The following is a 19,231-nucleotide window of genomic DNA, read 5'->3' on the forward strand; positions in this document are numbered from 1 at the left end:
CAACCATCTCTTAGAGCTTTATAATCAGTAGAAGTATCGGATGTGCTGCTAGATCCTCAGCCAAGTGTATCGGTTTTTATGTGAAGTTGTAGTTTGCCTACTTGAAGATAGAACAGCCTTGAAAACAGCCACAAAATGGCAGGTACTCAGTGCACAGTTACAAAAATTGCTGTGTGAAAATCACTGAGATTTGTTCTTAGAAAAGAAAACTGATGAAACGTAAGAGAATCTGTAACCTGCATTCATTCAAGAGCTGACACTGTTCAGTTTGAGATCCCGAGGCCTCTGGCCTTCCAACATAAATCAGATTTTCTTGGCTCTGCAGAGTAATAACAGTGGGTAACCACCTAGCCTGGGACATCGGTTCAAACTAATCAGCCAGTTTAACGCTGGTCAGGATCCACAGTACTACTGATAGAAAGGCAATACATCGTTGGTATATCTTGTATTGCAAAATTTCACAATATTATTAATATCTCACCTTCAAATCTTTATCTCAAGAATACTTTGAATTCCTGTCTGGTTGTAAAGTCTAACTGCTACCTGGGGAAGCAAAAGCAGATGGGGAGATTCAAAATTATCTCACTATACGTTTATGTCCACATCTATCAGACTCACTATGTGAATGTTTTCCATAAAGAGCTCTCGCTAGATTAAAATCTACATGCAGTCTACACAGACAACTCTTCCAACTGTGATCATCTGATAAAACAAGTAGCCAAAATTAATACCCACACTATTTGGCAGGTATTCTGACTTTACTGTTGAGCATTCACACCCTCCAGACATCTGCCCTAACTGCCTGCTTGTGACCAGTGTTCAGACAGGTCAGCATTTAGCTGTACCGTCAAGTGTATCTAGTACTTCGCAACCCACACCTCCACCTTTTCTGTCATTGTGTAGGATATTATTCTGCCCAAATATTTTTGTTCAGAAAATATCATAATGAAATGATTTGAAATTGTTACTTAAAACAAACAAACAAACAAAAGTAAATCGTTTTCACTTTCTTCAGTTGAAATTATTTGCTGAATTCTACTTGAATCAGTAAGCAAATTTGGTCATGTCCCAAAGAAAAATGTTTTCAAATATTCAAAGATGCACACTTAGATGTGATACTACCATTACACATGTAGAAGTTTTCCGTGGCAGCGTACCAACAATCTGATCAAATCATCCATCTTCTCATCTCAGGCAAGATTCAGTAACAACCAAGATCCATAAGATATTCCTTAATGGTTCAGTCAAAGTTGTTTGGCACAGCTCTGTAAAAATCATAGCATTTAAAAGGCCTTTAAGAGTGGTTAACATAACAACCTAGTGCTGTAGAACACAGAAGTGTGGAAATGGCTGGCACAACATCTAAAGGTAAATATTTTGCTTATGCTTCTTTATGTATTGAGACATTTCTCTAATAAAAACACACGCACACAAATTCAATGACAAAATGACAAAAAAAGATTAGTCTGAAAGACTGCTTCACCAGTGAAAGGTGATATCAGTAAGGTCCAGCTCCCAAAACCACAGAAGTCAGTGGAAAGACCTACTGAATCCAGTAGGCTTTGGAAGTGTACTTTTCGTGTACTACTAGTTGCAGCACAGCCTACTGTCCCAGACCACCAGCAGTGATACATTAACAGGAAAATTTGTTTCTTTTCATTGTATGGATTTACAATGAAATTTATTTTCATACAATGAAATTTATTTCATACAATTAAATTTATTTTCATTGTATGGATTGTATTTAGTACTAAATATTCATTCTTGAAAGGCTTCTATTTGTTGCACACACATACACACAAAACCCCTTAACTATGAGACATAAACATAATCCAATTGCCTAGCTGAATACCCAACTGAATCTAGTGTTAAATAGACAGATATCCTCCCGTATGATTACAGTGCTAGGAATATAGAAACTACTACATTCAAATTCTGGCTATCACACTAACTCTATTGATGTCCAAAAGTAAAACAGCTTCTCTGCTTCCATATTCCCTTCCGTAAATACTGGCAAAGTGCTTATTTATATCTGTACCTGTTAATATCAGAAGGATAACAAACAAATACGTAACGGTAAATTTACAAATAGATCTAAATCAATCTGCTTTTTGTTTGTTTGTTTGTTTGTTTGGCTCTGTACAAGGAAAAATGTTTGGCGCAAACACTGTTATGAATTGTTTAAATCCACATATCATATGCAATACATTTAACATTCCTTACTAAAATTCAATTAAAAAAGAAAAAAAAATCAACAAGAACTAGCTTTAAATATTCAACAAAAGCTATGTGGTGGAAGCATTCTTTCAGCATAGTCAAAAAGGTACTCATTGCTATCTTTGAAGTCATGTAAGCTCCCTATATTATTCTGTAGGTGCCCGACACCTGGTTGTGACGGCTCTGGCCATGTGACTGGGAACTATGCATCACACAGAAGGTAGGGATGGTCCCGTGATTTGAGATTGCAGCACTCAGGCTTCTTGGCAAGCAGCATCCTAAAGAGGTGGATTTTATTCTGTGTGCTTCTTGCAGCTTATCTGGTTGTCCCCGTGCCAGGAAAGGTGGTATCAAAGTGACTCCTACCAAGGATGAAAAAGAAGACCCTGAACTTAAGTGAGTACGCATGTGTAAGTCTGCCAATTGCGAAGGGGGAAAAAGACAGTAAGAGCTGAGGAGATGAAACATCATAGGAAATACCCAAGACACATGACAGTATACCCAATAGCTGAAGCCAAACCAACTGCTTCAGTTTCTAGTGAAACTGATGGAATCCATCACTATGGAGCTTGAACAGGGAGGAAGGCTGGCTGTATTTTTGTATCGTCCTTATTTTTTTAAACGGATAGAATTTCACTTGAAGTAAAAACTGAAAATTCAGTGAATATTTACTGCATTCCTAACTTGAACTAAATTCCATTAAAATCAATAAGCGATAACTGCTAGAATATAGGCATGAAGATTTAGTTGCAGTCAATATTGCTCTTACAGCTTGCTAATGATACATGGGAGTCCAGAACACTGACAGAGCAACACAAAACAAACAAACAAACGAACAAATAAATAAATAAATGATCCCGAACCTTTCTTTTTGTTTTCAAGAGTTTGTTTTCAAGAGGCAATACAAGTTTTCCAGTAATATGGATCAGAATAAGTTTGAACCCAGCCTCCACTTCATGTCAAAAAGAGAAAAGAGAATGCTGATTTTTGATATAGTTAAAGGTTGTTCAGCCTATGATAGATTTTCAATTTTCTTTTCTGGTAAAATACTATCTAAATGAATGACTTTGTTTCTTAGGCACATACAGCTTCATTTTACATTGCTTAATCTTAAAATTAGGTGAACCTCCATAACTCAGTTTGACATGAACTGGATGATTGGGTATAGTGCACCCCTGGGGACCAAGCATTTGTATACTCATGCAAAATGACATAGGTGGCTGAACATATTTTCTCAGACTTCTTTGAGACTGCTTTCACCAGATGTCTCTAGTAAAATCCAGGGTTCTTTTGCTGTGTTTCTGTAGATGTCCAGTGATAGGCTGTGATGGCCAAGGTCACATATCAGGTAAATACACTTCTCATCGCACTGCTTCTGGTTGTCCTTTGGCTGCCAAGAGACAGAAGGAGAGTCCAGTCAATGGTTCTTCACTATCCTGGAAACTGAACAAACAAGAGCTGCCACACTGTCCTTTGCCAGGCTGCAACGGGCTGGGTCATGTTAATAATGTTTTTGTCACCCACAGAAGGTATAACTTTGTGTTTTCTTTTTCCTTTTTCCTTAACATTTCACTGTTGAATTGGCAACAAATGAAGTTAAAGTCTGAATAAATTGTGTGGAACCCATTTAAATAATGAGATAGTTTACATTGCAACTGAACTACTATGGATCAGAATAAGCTTGAGAGAGTCGGGATCAACTTTTAACTCTTATTTTATGTTCCCCTTGCAATGTGACTTTCCAAGGTCTTTTCTTCAGATTAACAGTTTCTGTATGATTTAAAATTTAATAAGAGTTCTGTCCTAGGTAAATATGGAGTTGGATCTGTATATCTTTCATAGAAAATTCAAATATCATTGAAATGTCAACAAAAGGGATTAAGTAAGAGCAATGGCTGCATTTATTTAATCTTTTTTCCAGTGGCAAGCCTGTTTTCCTAAAATTCATATTTAAATAGCTAGAACTGCGCAAAAAAATCAAACACATCGAACTCATATAGATTACACCATTTTGCAGTTACCGCTTTACAAACAAAACTGTCCTTACAAAGTAGGAATCACATATATAGCCAATATGCAATAAATTTTTTTTATGTATTAAGATGAAAACATTAATATCATTTGAACACGTTCGATCAATACTACTCAAAGAATCTGTCTATAGAATCAAAAACATTACCTTGTAAAGTTTGATCTTCTGTGCATAGTGGGAATTAAATTTCTGTTTTACACCTCATTTGCTTTCTTTCTAACATTCTGAATCAAATTCTTTAATAGAGGAATCTCCAACATAACCTGAACAAACTCAGTCAGAGGAAGTTGAGTATTATTCATCAGAATTGTGTGTTAAAATTTCATAGCCTGTGAAATCGGTTGTTTAAAGGTCCCCCAACAAGCTCCATTGCTCTTACTTTTCCCTTTCAACTTCTGGGTTTATTCTGGTGAGCCACTGATGTTTCTCATATTATTCCTATGTTGGTCTCAAGTCTGAAAATCCACTGTGGCTCTGCACCACTCCCACTCCCAGCTCAGCACAATACTTGTGTTTTCCTTATTTGGCTGTAATATAGTTACAGAGAACTCTCTGCTCAGCTGCTAGGACAATGCCCTGCAGTTCGACTGACCTTATATCAGTCCTGTCTGTAGCAAAGTTTTGTGTCTGTGGTGGATTCATTAGCTCAAGCATCAAACTGTTTGCTCTGTGCTCATTATGTAGCATTTGCTACTGGGAGGCTACCAGTCCTCAAAGACAACCACCCAGGATGGAAAAGTATATCACAAATCTTACCACATTTGAAACCCAATAAACCACCCAATGACTTTGAGACTTTCTTACAGTTGCTTATTGGCTCTGGGCAGAGATCCAGAGCAATATGTGAAAACTGGAAAAATAGCACGTTTAGCTAAGCAGGCAGGAAACAAACATTCCAAAGTTTTTACTTATTTATTTATTGACTTATTTGTTTCCTTTGTAGAAACATCGTGTGGAATAGGTTTTTATTTTCTTTTTCCACCAAATAATAAAATAAAAATAAATAAAAATAAAATAAAACAAAAATAATACTATGAAAAGTTTTTCCTTCACTCCTTACTTAGCTACATCTGAATACAAAGTATTGTGCCAGTTCTTCAGCGCGTGGTATTTCTTATTTGTTATTTTTAAGACAGTGCAATTCATCTAAGCCCTTTAGTGGGCAATAAAAATTGCCTCAGATAATTACCAGCTGATGAAATTGTAAGCACTGGAATAACAAAATATAATTTAATGTGAACAGTGGTTAAAAAGCAAACTGATTATATAATATAACCATTCAAAAAAGCTATTAGAGTCTATAGGGTATACCCAGAGTTATTATTGTATTGATTGTTATTATGTATCAACAAAATAATGTAATAGTGCTGCGGAAATCAACCCATTAGCAATTTTATATTTTTAAGAATGGTAAACGTTTTAAAGGACCATCTGCCACTCTACTCTGAACCATAATCACTCAATAAAAACAATAGAGTTTTTATTTGTTTATAAGTGATGGAACTTGAAGAATACTGTAAATGCATCTTCACGTAACTTTATAATAGCTCCCAATTTTCTCTTGATTATTTTGAAATATGCTTAAATGTTGTTTACTTATTGGTTGAGATTTTTGTTCCAATTTTCAGGCTGAAATATGCAGCTAAATAGCTCTTCATGAGTTATGTCATTCCCTGAAACTGTGCTATAATGGAGATACTGATGTGACCTTAGATACAGAGGTCTGTCCAAGTGCATGATAATATTGCCTGAAAGGATTGTTGCCATTTTCAAGTGGGTGCTAATGTTTTTTTCCTATCTGTTTCAGTCTATCTGGTTGTCCTCTGAATGCACAAGCCATAAAAAAGGGCAAAATTTCGGAAGAGTTAATGACTATCAAGCTTAAAGCAAGTGGTGGTAAGGAGATCTGTAAAAGATGATGACATTTATTTGTATAGAAGAGTTAATGACTATCAAGCTTAAAGCAAGTGGTGGTAAGGAGATCTGTAAAAGATGATGACATTTATGTGTATAGAAGGGCCTGGACTCCCATCTATACTTAAGCTCCTTGATGCCATTCTGGCATTAATTTTCTATCCTTTAAGTTGTCTCTAGCAATAACTGAACTTGAATAACAAAAATCTTTGCATGAGAGATTATAAAATTCATCTCATTTGCAGCATGATAATTCAACATTTAGGAGTATGATCTCTTTTTATCTCTGATTTTTTATTTTATTTTATTTTTGGAGATGCTTTCACTATTGTAATTAGTAGTTACAGATCAAAAGAGCTAGCTGACATTGGCTAGTCATTAAACTAAATTAGAAGAGAGATAAATTGCATGCGTAAATTGACTCCTTAACTTGAATACTATGTTTCTGTGCAGTGTTTTGAACATTTTGCTAACCTTTATAGTAAAAGTAAAGGAACAACTACCAAATAGATATAAGGGGAAGTGTGTAGGAGTTTGCTTTCTTGTACAAAATGCTTTAGAAAGCTTGGCACTGAGCCAGGATGAAAGGAACTTGTCTTTATGCTTCCAATAACTGAGCAAAACAGTTGCGTTACATTAGGCAAATGATTTTGCTTCCATGTGCATCTCTGTCCATATTATTTGTGGGGGAGGAGTTGCTTCTGACAAATTTCCTAAGTGGGTTCCCCAGCAGACTCAGTTCAGGGCTGTAGGTTTTAAAGCAGAAACAGTCGTGGTACTTCTTTCAAGGCAGAATTGGTTTCAGAGTGAGTGAGCAGAAATACAGGCATGCACTGCCAACAGCTGTAGCTGCTCAATATTTTACAGAACAAGACTTTAACTAAAGATCCAAAGAGATTTTTCCTTCCTTGTTCTTTATTTATTATTTTATTTTATTTATTTTTTCTATAATGTTATTTAGCTTTTGGTGTCATTCACATTCCACACATACCTAAGGCTGTGACCCAGGAAATTATTACACATGATTACACATTTTCATGAAAGATCAGAAACAGGTACAGAGGACTTTAATAAAGTCAGCAATTATACTATTGGAGATGTTAGCCTTGGGTTTTCTCTGCAAATGAAGGCTTGCTCTTACATTGCTTTTAAAACTAAAAAAAAAAAAAATTGTAAATGCTCCCTCATATATTATGATATACTTTCCTCTTCCCTAGCATTTCTACAAGATTTTCCTTTTCCTGGCTAGTTCGTGGTTGCATGTTAAGCTGGAAAAAGAGAACTGTGAAATACAAAAACTCAGAGGGCAATGGTTTTCCCTTAGATGTTTCAGCTCATATAAATATTTTACAGCTAAAAAACAATTTTGACAATAAAAGCAAAGTAAGAGGCAAATTAGAGATCAATCATTTGATCGAAAAGCTGTTATCTTCCTCTTGTTTAGTAACAGAAATGTTTGCTATTCGTCTATGAATTTAGATGTAAACACTTCAAATCTGATATTGGTGTTTTCAATTATTTGCAGGTATTGAGAGTGATGAAGAAATCAGACATTTGGATGAAGAAATAAAAGAACTGAATGAATCTAATCTTAAAATTGAAGCTGACATGATGAAACTCCAAACCCAGGTATGATATCAAAGCCAAAATTTTAGTTTTTATTATGCTATGGTTAAAAGCAATAAATCAGTGTTAAGTAAATGGTATGTTTAAATGTCGATATTTTGTATGCACATGCTTTCCCTTCATTGTGTAGCATTTAAAATTACAAAACTCGTATGCGCCTTTTTGTCAAGTTTTCTTGTTTGTTTTCTGAAAATAAGTAGCAGATTCCTGGGAATTATTCTGATAGGTAAATGGAAGTTTAGAGCTAATCTTGGCAACCAGAGAATCATTTCCCTTTGTTGACCAAACCTCTGTCAAATGCACCACAGAGAATCCCATGAGTGCGCTAAGAACCCAGGCTAGAAAAGGTGTTAGGAGTCCACTCTGACTCTTACTGAGTGTTGGTTTTGTTCTTTTGCACTTAAGAAAATCTCCCTAGCTCGGTTCACTCACCGACAGTTACTCGAATAGTTCGAATTTTGCCTCCAGGCAACAACTGGTAAAGAACAGATGCCTCTTGCTGACTGGTAAAGCAGATTTAGTTTGGGGGGGGGGTCCGTGGAAACGTCATTAACTGCCGTTCTTTCATAAACTTGACAGCTTGGCGTTAGCCTCCAGGTGCTGACTGTGGTTCTATGGGGAATGTTTGTCCACAGACAGACCTCTACATACACCTGGGGGTTCACCTGGGTAAATCCGGTTGAAGCAAGAGCAAAACCTTGCCAATGTTTTAGGAACAATAAGAGTTTAAGGAGATAATTCCTAAATAAGAACAGATCTGGTAACAGAATGAAAGTCCAAACTAATCCAGAACAGAGAGCAACCACACCTCTCTGTATTTGCAGAATGTTCTCAGTGCTGATTTTCATGCTGTTTTTATAATATCCTCTCCGTGTATAGTCTAAACATCAGTGAAGTTTATGCCACCTGCACTTAATGTAAACACATGACTGGCTTCATACTGAGAAGGTCCCATGAATATCCATCCCAAGCCAAATAGCAGTGAGGTTTTTTCTGCTGTTTTCAGTTCTCTCTGCACAGAGATGGTCTCATTTATTCAGCCAGCTTTCTCCTCTGAATTACTGAAGATTGAAAACAGTCTGACAAACAAAACCTGAACTACATCTGAAGCAATGTGTTTGCTACACGGCTCTGCTCTATCCCATTTTAAACTCCCCGGGTCAGGAGTTCGACTACCTGAAGCATACTCCAGAGGACAGGCCTGCATTTGGGCAAACTGAGTTCCTCTCCCTGAAGGGCAGTCTGGGTGTGGATGGAGGAGACTCAACTACCACAACAAGAAGAGATTTAAGCAGTTCAGGGTGATGTCTGTCCTAAGGAGGAGAGAGTGGAGAGGGCCTAACACTTGCAGATATGCTGTGGCTCTGTGCCTTGAGGAGCCATGGGCAGCCATTCAAATGTCTGCATTGTGTGAAGCACCAGTGCCTGCCATTTTTCAGCACAACTTCTGACTTATAAACCTTCACAGTTCAGTATATGCCTTCTGCTTTCATGCAGAAATTTTACCATTTTGCTATCTCAGGTACTTTTTTAAGCTGTTTTTAAAACCGGGTGTTTCCACTTAGTTCCTCAGAGATGTCAGCAATCACACACTCAGCATCTCAATTTCCTTCCCGCTCTTTTTTTCTCCTATTGATCCCATCCCTCTTGCTATCCCAGTCAGCTCACAGCTCTACCCTCCATCTGACAGTGAGGCAGGGAGGTAGCACAACAGTTAAAAGCTGCGTCACGGCCATTGTGTCCAACCATCAGGGATGCTTTAAGAGCAAGATAGCAACGCAAGCATCAGGCCCCTTTCTCCTTCCTTCCACCATCTCTGAGGGCACACTTTCTATCCCAGTGTGTCCTCTTTTCCCCCTGAGCTCATTTCCCTGCTCAGTGTGCTCTCCAGTGCCTCACTGACACAGGGTTTCTGTGTGAACTCGCAGCAAAGTCCATTGATTCAGAATGAACACCTCTGCCTCACTGCGATTATTCTACAGAGAGGTTCTATCCATCCTTTAAGAAACGCCCAAGTTTCAGACCCACAGTGGCCCTTTTCATGACAGTATGACTGCCAGTTTGGGCTCAGCACTGCTGCAATTCTGTTTGTGTGATTGTATATGTCTGTGTTTTGTAGATCACATCTATGGAGACCAACCTGAAAACAATAGAAGAAGAGAACAAACTCATAGAGCAGAACAATGAAAGTCTGTTGAAGGAGCTAGCTGGCTTAAGCCAAGCCCTCATCTCCAGCCTTGCTGACATTCAGCTTCCACAGATGGTAAGACCACAGCCAGTGGCTTCACACCTTCATTGAGATTGTTTTGCCGGCACCTGAAGCAGATGAGCAAGCTCAGGGACCAGCGGGAGCATTGTAGCTGTGTTAGCAGAGCTCTGCTTAGCCTAATTTACTCTGTGGAGGTGCTGGATCTTGGACTCTGCTTCCTAACAGACTCAGCTGCTTCCAGGACTGAGCCAACGCTGGTGTTTCTGCCCTGAATGAGCTTTTCCTCTATTCCTCCCTAGCTCAGCATCCCCCTGCATAAGGTTTGCAAATTTCACACTAAGAATCTGTATTTACTCTTAGATCAGAATTTTAACCTGTGTCACCGAGCTTAGTGCTGTGGTCATTTTTGGGCCAACAAAGGTCTGCCTCAGAAAAACTCCATGTCCTTTATGTCATCCAAACACAGGCCAAATCCACCAAGGTAGTTAGGTCTCCAGAATTACAGTCCCCTTTCCCAGTCTCAAGAAGGGCACTGGGAAATTAGATAAGGACAATTACAGGGATATCAACCATAATCCCAGAGCTTCAATAGATAAGGTCTCAATAGAGAAGCAGTTTCTACTGAAGGTAATAACTCAGAGCCTTTTCTTGCCTGGAATTTTCATGGATGTCCCAACACATGAAAATCCCTCAATTTCTACAACCCCTTTATTATCATGGATGACTGCTGTGTTTATGACTTCTCCCCATTTGCTATGTCAGTGCTTTTCTATGTTTTGGAGTAGGTGTCTGTGTTCCTTTAGCCTTCATTTTATCTCCTACAATTATACTCTATTTTGTCTTCATTTAGGGGCCAATCAGTGAGCAGAATTTCGAAGCATATGTAAATACACTCACAGACATGTACAGCAATCTGGAACGGGACTATTCCCCCGAATGCAAAGCTCTGCTGGAAAGTATCAAACAGGCAGTGAAGGGCATCCATGTGTAGGATGTGAAAGCTGCTGGGCAACAGAAATTACTTAACAGCAGTAAACTCCAGATGGATCTGTTAGGAGTTCATGTACTGCTAAGGGGTGTAGGTTGCCATGCTGCATTTACAATTGCAACATTGCACTAATTTTTTCCCAGCTGACATAAAAAAAAAAGAATAAAAACACAACAGACTATTTGTATTAACAGCAATGCACTCTGTTAGTATATTATATTTATTTCAGTACGATTCCTTTTTTTTTCTTCTTTTGCACTCAGTTTTTGTAAAGTGAATGTAAAAAGTGTGTGTGACTATTTTTTATATTTTTTATTTATTTCTAATCAAAGAGTTGTTTTTTTTATCTTTTAACAGCATTTTTGCGGCCTGCCATATTTTTACAAATGTGTTTATTAATTTATTTTCCAATGGGATTTTAAATAGACTGAAAGTTATACTGTAAATTAAATAACTTGCTGGGTTTGTACAGGAAGAAAAAAAGCTATGAGAGTAACAAATGATGGAACTGTGGTTCTAGTTTTATTTTCCTCACATCCTGCTTTTTTATAATGGCTTTTTATCAAAAATGGGTTTGCAGTAACATGAGATGTGAAGATGCATGGACTGAGAAGATAAATGGTGCCCACTAGTGGGGAACTCGGGCTCTTAAAAGCACAGTATGCTGGAAAACAGTGTGTTAAAGAATACGTTAGCAATAATGAAATATAGCAATCAGCAAAGCACTTGACTTGGCTGTGTGATTTAGCCTATGCGAATGATTATTTAAAATGTTTCAAGAGAACTTCAGATTTATTTTACCACTGCAGTTTTTTTCAGAGTTAGCTTACAGAGGGAAATGACAATTATCTCTAAACAAGAATGATAATTTGATAGGACTGGTACTCTTTTAGTATGATATGTTGAGATTTTAACCAAGTGACCAGTATTGCTATGGATTTGGAACCAAAAATTGCAAACATATCCCAAGCTGAAGATTTTGTACATAATGAATCAAACAGATCTCCCCTGAAATGGCATTCAATACTGGTTTGAAGTTAACAGCAGTGAAGAAAGCAGCAGTCTGGAGAGGAATATTACTCCAGTGCAGTGGTGTTGCCCATCTCATTCAAACGGTAGCAGCACAGTGATAGGTTTCTCCCATCCTTATTCACCAAGACTAGTCTGATACTGGGTCGGTTGCCAGTCTTTCAGTAGGGTACCAGGCACTACAGGGCATGCAGGCACAGGGGATGGGGACATGCAGCTGTTCAGAGCCACCCATGCATGCCCCCCCTCGCTGGTCAGCCCGCGCTTGGAGTTTCTGAACCGTCAGAAATTAGCGGTTGCTGTAACCGAGGCAATGTCTATTTCAGGGATTGTAAGTAATTAAGCATTGTTTCAGAAGTTTTTTTTATATTTATTTTTTTTAAGAAAAAGGTATAAACAACCAGCTAAACTGCCTTTTTTGTATGCACACACACCTCATGTGCATATGTGCCTCAGTGTAAATGTATACATGGATCTAGCGTGCGTTTAATTTTTCCGTGCTATAATGAAAGTGTTTATTTTTATTAGCCTCATTTATATTTAGATTGAATATGATGGCATTCACAGGCTTGACATATACAATTATATTATTACTGTTCCTGCACAAAAGAACTATTCAAAAGTGATTAAACTCTCATGCACTGTGGTCACTGTTCTGCATTAGGTGGAGCTTGCTTTTTTTTTGAGAGAGAGAGTTGATTCAACTCTCCAATCCTAGTTTAGACAGGGGGAAATGTATGTTCTTAGGAGCTGTGTTTTTTTTTTAAATCAGTTTTTCAAAAGCTACCATACGTGCTGTCTAATATAAATAGGAAGACACCAAACAAAAATTTGCTATTAAAGTTATTGTACTCACTGAAAAAAAAATTAAAAAGCAAACATTTGTTATACTTGTTAAATGCATACAAAATGAGTTCACTCATTACAAAGACTAAAATTTAATTTACTAAATATTTTAACAAATTTGTTATATATTTTATTTAAGTTAAAAAAAATCTCTTACCTATGTATTTATTATTATGATTTACTCTGGCTTCAGGTTAATTTATCTGTGTTTGGTTGTTTGCTCAGGATGTTCTGTGAAGTATGTTTGTATTTATTTGCCTCCCTTGTACTTGATGTGTTTTGTAATGTGCACTGATTTTTTTTTTCTTTTCACTTTTTTTTTTTGTGTTTAAATGCATTTATGAGCTACACTGTAAATTAGATCTTTTGTAAAGAGCAATGATGTATGCATTTTTTAATTTGGAGTAGTTTGTATACTGTTTCTTCATACAATTAATATTTCTTACATCAAAGCAACAAAATTGTGTTCTGTGCTGTACATTTGGTGTATGGTAGGAAATAAAATTGATAATGAAACATTGCAGCAAGTTTGTTGGTTATTTTAGCCTCTAGATGCAGATTTGTATTACACATTCTTAACTGCACCTGGCACTATACAACGTGTCAGATGTTTTACTTGCTTTGTGTACAAAACGTGTCATCCCTGTAAGTAAATTTCTGGTATAAATAATTTAATTAGTGTTTTACTTTGTCAGTTTGAAATAAGGAGGAGAAAAGTGGAACTGCTTGAGAGATTCACTTCATTTTTGATGGGAAAAAAAAGATCTAAGAAAATAATCACTGCATTATTTATTGCATTCTTTTCTTGGCAATTGTAGACATCATTTACACTGATAAAGTACAGGATTTGTGCTGACCTTTAACAGCTGTTAAATCATGTTCAAACATAAAAACCATTGTAAAGTTTCCAGCAGTTTGGAACCGCCCACTGTTACAGTGCCATTTTCTCTGAGATTTTCAGTGCTTATACATTGCACAAATAAAAATCTACTGCTTTTAGAAAGGTGATACTTCCAGTATAAAATGGACTTTCTTTTTTTTGCACTGCTACTTGTACTGAAAGCAAGCTATTTTTATTCAGGATTCATGCTGATGGTTCAGGGTACATTTCTTGTCTCGGATTCCAACTTCCCATGGATGGATCAAAAATGATTTTCTTCAGAAATTATAGCAAATTTAAAGCTGATAAAGTAGCTGGTCATTATGTATTTGAGTAGACGTTGCTAGATAAGCCAAAATGGACTCTAGAAAAAATGACATGATCAGCATTCAGATAGATCAGATCAAGAATAACAGTTCTATGACTCTGCCTGTAAATGGCAGAGAAGTGCTTACTTCAGTAAAAATGTATAAATCACATTGATTGAATTATCTGGAATGGAACTGAAGCTCCAAATGTCAAAAAGAAGGACGAGTAGTAAGTTCAGTAATACATGCATGTCCTATCAGCTCTGGAGGTCTACATCCTGTCCCTTAACTGCTCATGGCAAAGGTTTTTGAGATGATGGTGGCAAAATCAGATTCTGTTTCCTACTGCAATCATATTTCCATTTACTAATTTAGCACCTCTTCTTTCCTGCTGGCTGATCATATCTATCTAATGACATCATGGCAACTCTACTCAGAGACCCTTCATCCTACTCATATTGTACCTTTTTTTTCTTTCTTTCTTTCCTTTTTTTTTCTTTTTTTTTTTTGGATAAATCTCAGATTTTCTTGATTGGAATTTGTGATCTTACAATAGTGCAGAGTCTTGACAGAAGGGAGGTCCTTCTCTTCTTGTGTAATTTATTCTAACTTCCTTAGCATTTCCCTCATACGGTTTGCTTTATGATTTGTGCAGCTGCATTTCTTGGATGTTCCTAGGAGATCTGCAGCTGACAAAATCCTTTGTGCCTCTCGCTTGGGTTGCTGTGGAATGATAGACAGAGCTCCATGTAGCTTCTGCGTAATGTAGGACAGTGACCCAATTTCAGTACCTTTCAGTATCTCATTCTGGCTTGGTTTTCTTCTGTCTCTTTTGCTCTAGTGAGTCTTAGACAGCCAAGCTCACACATAATTTCATCAAGGATTAGCCTGATTTCCTGTCTGACTTCGTAGTACAAATTGCTTCAACTGCATTTTTGTTCATAACAAATGTTTCCACAGATATTGTTCAAGTAATTCTCAGGAATGTTCAGCTATGTGATAAGACTTACTATTTAAACTGCTGTTTGTTCCTCCTGGAATTATTGCTGCATGAGATTTTTTTCAAACTAGATCAGTGATTTTGGTGCCCAGCTTCGGATCTCTTTGAAGGGGCCTCATTTTTAGAAGCTAGAGGCTCAGCTATTTTTGCCAAGCAGGGACTTTTCCAAATTCTATTCTTCTGGCCAATTCAAATTACACAGCATCCAAAAATTCTCAGCAGGTAAATGTACCCATCCCCAGTATTGCAGAGTAAAACATCTCTCATGTTACACCAAGCCTAATTCTAACTCCTACCAAACTCCTCTTTTAATGCCCATGCACATTTTTTAAGTTCTGAAGGAAAACAAGAATTAAAAAGGAAGGACTAAATCTCATTCCTTATTTAACTGAAGATAGCATTTTTCTAAAAAGTTTCCTGTCATTGTTGCTGAAGTTAGAACTGGGGCTTAAAGTCTATGGCATGCAATCTTCTTTAATCACAGTCATATGTACAATCTCTGAGCACTCCTTGATTATTTCTGACACAGTAAGCAAAATCTGGATTCGGAACCAGATTCTACATTGATTTCAAATTGTTTGGAATGAAATTGATTTGATTCTTTAGAAGCACAAAGAATTTAGTTACTTCAGGAGTGAATTGCCCAGAACTGGGAAACAGTTTATTTCATCCTGATGTCTGGTTAATGCAAGTTAGGGAAGGAAAGGATTTAAAAAGCTCATGAAAATCTATTGGAAAAATGTATGTAAATCAAATTCCTTAAGAGAAAAGCAGAGCGCTTTCTGCTCAGGCTGAAGAGCTCAGCTGCATGTGGGACTTCACTGCTGACTGCTGTGTGTGAAAGTCCTGTACATTCAACAGTCAGATGAGGAAATGTCAGCATGGGGAGCTATCCCCAGGGCTCAGCCTCTTTGGTAATGTGGGCTGTGTTTGATGAAAGATATCTGCAATTCCACACTGTGTATCAAGTCCTGGATGGCAGTCACTATAGATAACTGTGATCCTGTGGTTTCATTCAGGACACTGAATGATACCAGTGAAGTCATTCAAATCTACTGCATCCAGTTAAGTTCCTGTGCCCATCAGAAGTGGCTCGGCATTGTACTCTGCAGGCTCAGAACAAATCCCCACAGTTGATTTAAAACTCCACTTTATCAGTACTTCCCACACAGCCCATCATCTATTTTTTCTTTTTATTCTTTTTTTCCTAAGACATTATCACAGTCTGCATTTTATTCCTATGACTGGTACGTTTTTTCTCTTGAATATATTTTCCAGCCAGCACTGCTGCGCAAGCTGCAACTAAATTTTCAAAATGCAGAAACCAAGTTTGGAAACAACTGAAGCAAGGGCTATAAAAACAGAAGCACTTTTATCTGAGGTAATGCATCTCATATGGATTTTGTGAAAAATCAGCTAATTGCAACAAGAGTAAAATTATGATTTACTGTAAGAGGAGTGGGGGGAAGCTGAGCTGCTCCATGCTTTGCTTGGCAAGGACATGAAGCACAACCTAGCTTGTCAGCAGCAGCCTATTCAAACTCAGATGGAGAGCTGCACTTCTCATGCCTGGTGTGGTGTCAAAGGATGGAGCACTGCAAGTCTTACACATGAATATAAATATTTGAGCTATGCAGGCAAGCAGGGATTCTTGCTTTTGTGATCATTGTGACAGCGACACGGACTGGGCATAGAACAGATGACACAGAATCATAGAATCCAATGAGTTAGAAAGCACCCATATAGGTCATCTATTCCAACTCCCCTGCAATGAACAGGGACACCTACAGCTACATCAGGGAGCTTCTTTCCCACCCTGTGATCACCTATATGCAGCAGGCTGCAGTCACACTTTCCAGCACGTTCCTCTGGCCATCCCCAGTCCTGGCCCTGGCAAGGAAGCCCTTCCTCTGCAAGAGGCTTAAATCTCCATTCCCCATCTTGGGAGCACTTGTGATGCCCTTTCTATACCCAGATTAGAGGACATTGTCGCAGTGCGTATGAGGCCTCGCAGATAAGGCTCTGTATGAGCTCCAGCAGCATCCAAACACAACAGCATGACTTTCACATCTAGCCTGTGGGATCAGAGTTTATTTCCCCAATGCAGGCAGCTTTGCACTGCCTTCCTGTTAATTAAAGTATTGATTACAATACCTCACTGTTTACATGCAAGATTTTGCATGGTCTTGGCCATTCACATGCAAATGAACTTGTAAGCCTTTCTGTGCCCTAAAATCTGCTGATGTCAGTCTTCCAATTCTAACTCCACATTGTAGGACATGTGGCTTTCTATAGCTTAGCTTTGATGCCCCCAAGTCATATTATCTCAGTTCCAAGGTTCATTATGATAAATCTTTTGCTGGTTTTAAATCAAAAACTTTAATTGTACTGTACTTATTCAGCTTGGGTTTTGGCTCCTGAAGGCAGCAGTTTTAATTGCATCATTTGTATAGTGGCCCAATATGTTTTGGTGTGAAAAGTGCATTATCACGTTTAATTTTGTATTATTTTTCCCATATGTTTTAGTTACACTAAAACTTCAGACGAGGAGTGATGAGGCTTTGCCACTGCTCTCTCATTCTCTCAGTGTTTTTTAATGAGCTACAACCACATTATTTTCTTTTGTTCTCACCGGTTGGGGTTTCAGAGAGCTGTTTATTTGTAGGGTAATTCTTGTATTTATGTAGAGCAAGGCATTAGACATTTTTATCCTCTACTTATTAACAAGCCAGATGGTACCGGCTGCTACCCACACAATTCCAATTATCAGATGGCAAACTGAAATATACATGGGGCAAATTAGAAGATGTATATTAAAGAAGCATCATGGAGAATTGGCTTCTTGGAGATGTTGATTCACAAAGGAGTCCTAGCAATTAGGGTGTGAAAGCCTACTGCTGAACTTACAGCATTGGCCTGGGGCACATGTAGCTTCCAAAATTTTAATATTATCACTCTTTTCCCCTGTGGACTGAACACTTTTATTTGAAATGCAATTCAGTTCTTCCATCCTTTGAATTCTGTGTCCTCTTCAGAGTAAGTTATAGTTGGTACTACATACATACTACAAAGGTATTTCAGAAAGATGCAGAAGATCTGAAAATTAACATTATGTTTGTGCATCACCTCTCCCAATAAACTTTCATGCATTTCAGTGATACAGGAATAGCCCTAACTCTGAAATATAGGATCTTGCAAAGTATTGTTATTCCAGGTCTCAAATTGACATAGAAATTACAGTTTACACATGGAATTTTTTATAAGGACAACCTTTATCTTCAGATTTAAATGGAGATCTGGTCATGTTTATTATGTTTGGTTTCATGGTATTCCAAAACCTCCTTTAGTAAATTCACAACCTAGACATAGTCTTTACACGTGAATCCCTACACCAGTGACAAGTGATAATAACAAAGAATGAATTGCTTAATGAAAGGTTTTATGATGTCCCGGAGGCACAGCCTCTGTAGGGAGTATCTATTCCTTTTACCCATTGATTCAAGCTGAAAGCACTAACCTGATCAGAATTGTGGAGAAATTCGTGTATGACTGTCAGACCAGCTAAGGGAAAAAGTTACGTAAGCTGTTTTAATGGCTTTCTTTAAGTCCTTCCTTGTTCATATGGGATATTTGTGGTAAATCATTGATGATCTATGTAAGTGGATTTTACAAGTTATAATTTGAAGCATTTTGGGTTGTCTCTGCTTCCTGTTTATCGTATCCAAACAAGTGAAAACCTTTTCTTTCAACCAAGTCTCGTGATGCCAGAGAAAAGACACTCTACTTGCAACTATTTGTGGCTCTAGCATCTGCAAACTACAGATCTGGGGAAAGTCTGAAAGCAAATCCGCATGGTTTAAACACCATTTACATTTCAAACAGTTTATTATGTGCAAATAGTGCAGATTCTCACTCTTTATCATGCAGAAGTGAAAGATGTAAGCAGACATCTGCCTACCATTTGGTCTCACAAGTGCATCAATCCACAGCCGTGGAGGTGCTGGTGTTTCATCCGTCTTTTCTTCCACTTTTGAAATTAGAGGAGTAATAGTGTTCCTTTCATCTTTCTGTCAGCAGTAATCTTGACCAAGATGTGGATTGGTCATTGGGATGCTCTAAATGAGATCCTAAGTGTAAATTGGTGATAAAACCATTAACAAGGCGTTAGGGCATTCAGACAGG

General features: G+C 37.7%; 1 protein-coding gene across 4 annotated transcripts in view; it reads left to right on the top strand.

Moving 5' to 3' along the window:
* ST18 (ST18 C2H2C-type zinc finger transcription factor) overlaps positions 1-11,207 on the top strand; it is a 48,301-nt gene extending 37,094 nt beyond the window's left edge. For all 4 annotated transcript variants that reach the window (XM_065752494.1, XM_065752496.1, XM_065752495.1 and 1 more), the window contains 7 exons: positions 2,375-2,437; positions 2,533-2,613; positions 3,525-3,746; positions 6,057-6,145; positions 7,689-7,792; positions 9,909-10,052; positions 10,849-11,207. In XM_065752494.1, the coding sequence (XP_065608566.1) occupies positions 2,375-2,437; positions 2,533-2,613; positions 3,525-3,746; positions 6,057-6,145; positions 7,689-7,792; positions 9,909-10,052; positions 10,849-10,989 (844 nt within the window). In that variant the 3' untranslated portion in view covers positions 10,990-11,207. The remainder of the gene's footprint in view (positions 1-2,374; positions 2,438-2,532; positions 2,614-3,524; positions 3,747-6,056; positions 6,146-7,688; positions 7,793-9,908; positions 10,053-10,848) is intronic.
* Positions 11,208-19,231: the final 8,024 nt, after the last annotated feature.

The sequence above is a fragment of the Cyrtonyx montezumae genome, unplaced genomic scaffold (assembly GCF_038088225.1).
Source record: "Cyrtonyx montezumae isolate F1298 unplaced genomic scaffold, pur_monq_1.0 scaffold_8, whole genome shotgun sequence".
Taxonomy (NCBI): Eukaryota; Metazoa; Chordata; class Aves; order Galliformes; family Odontophoridae; genus Cyrtonyx; species Cyrtonyx montezumae.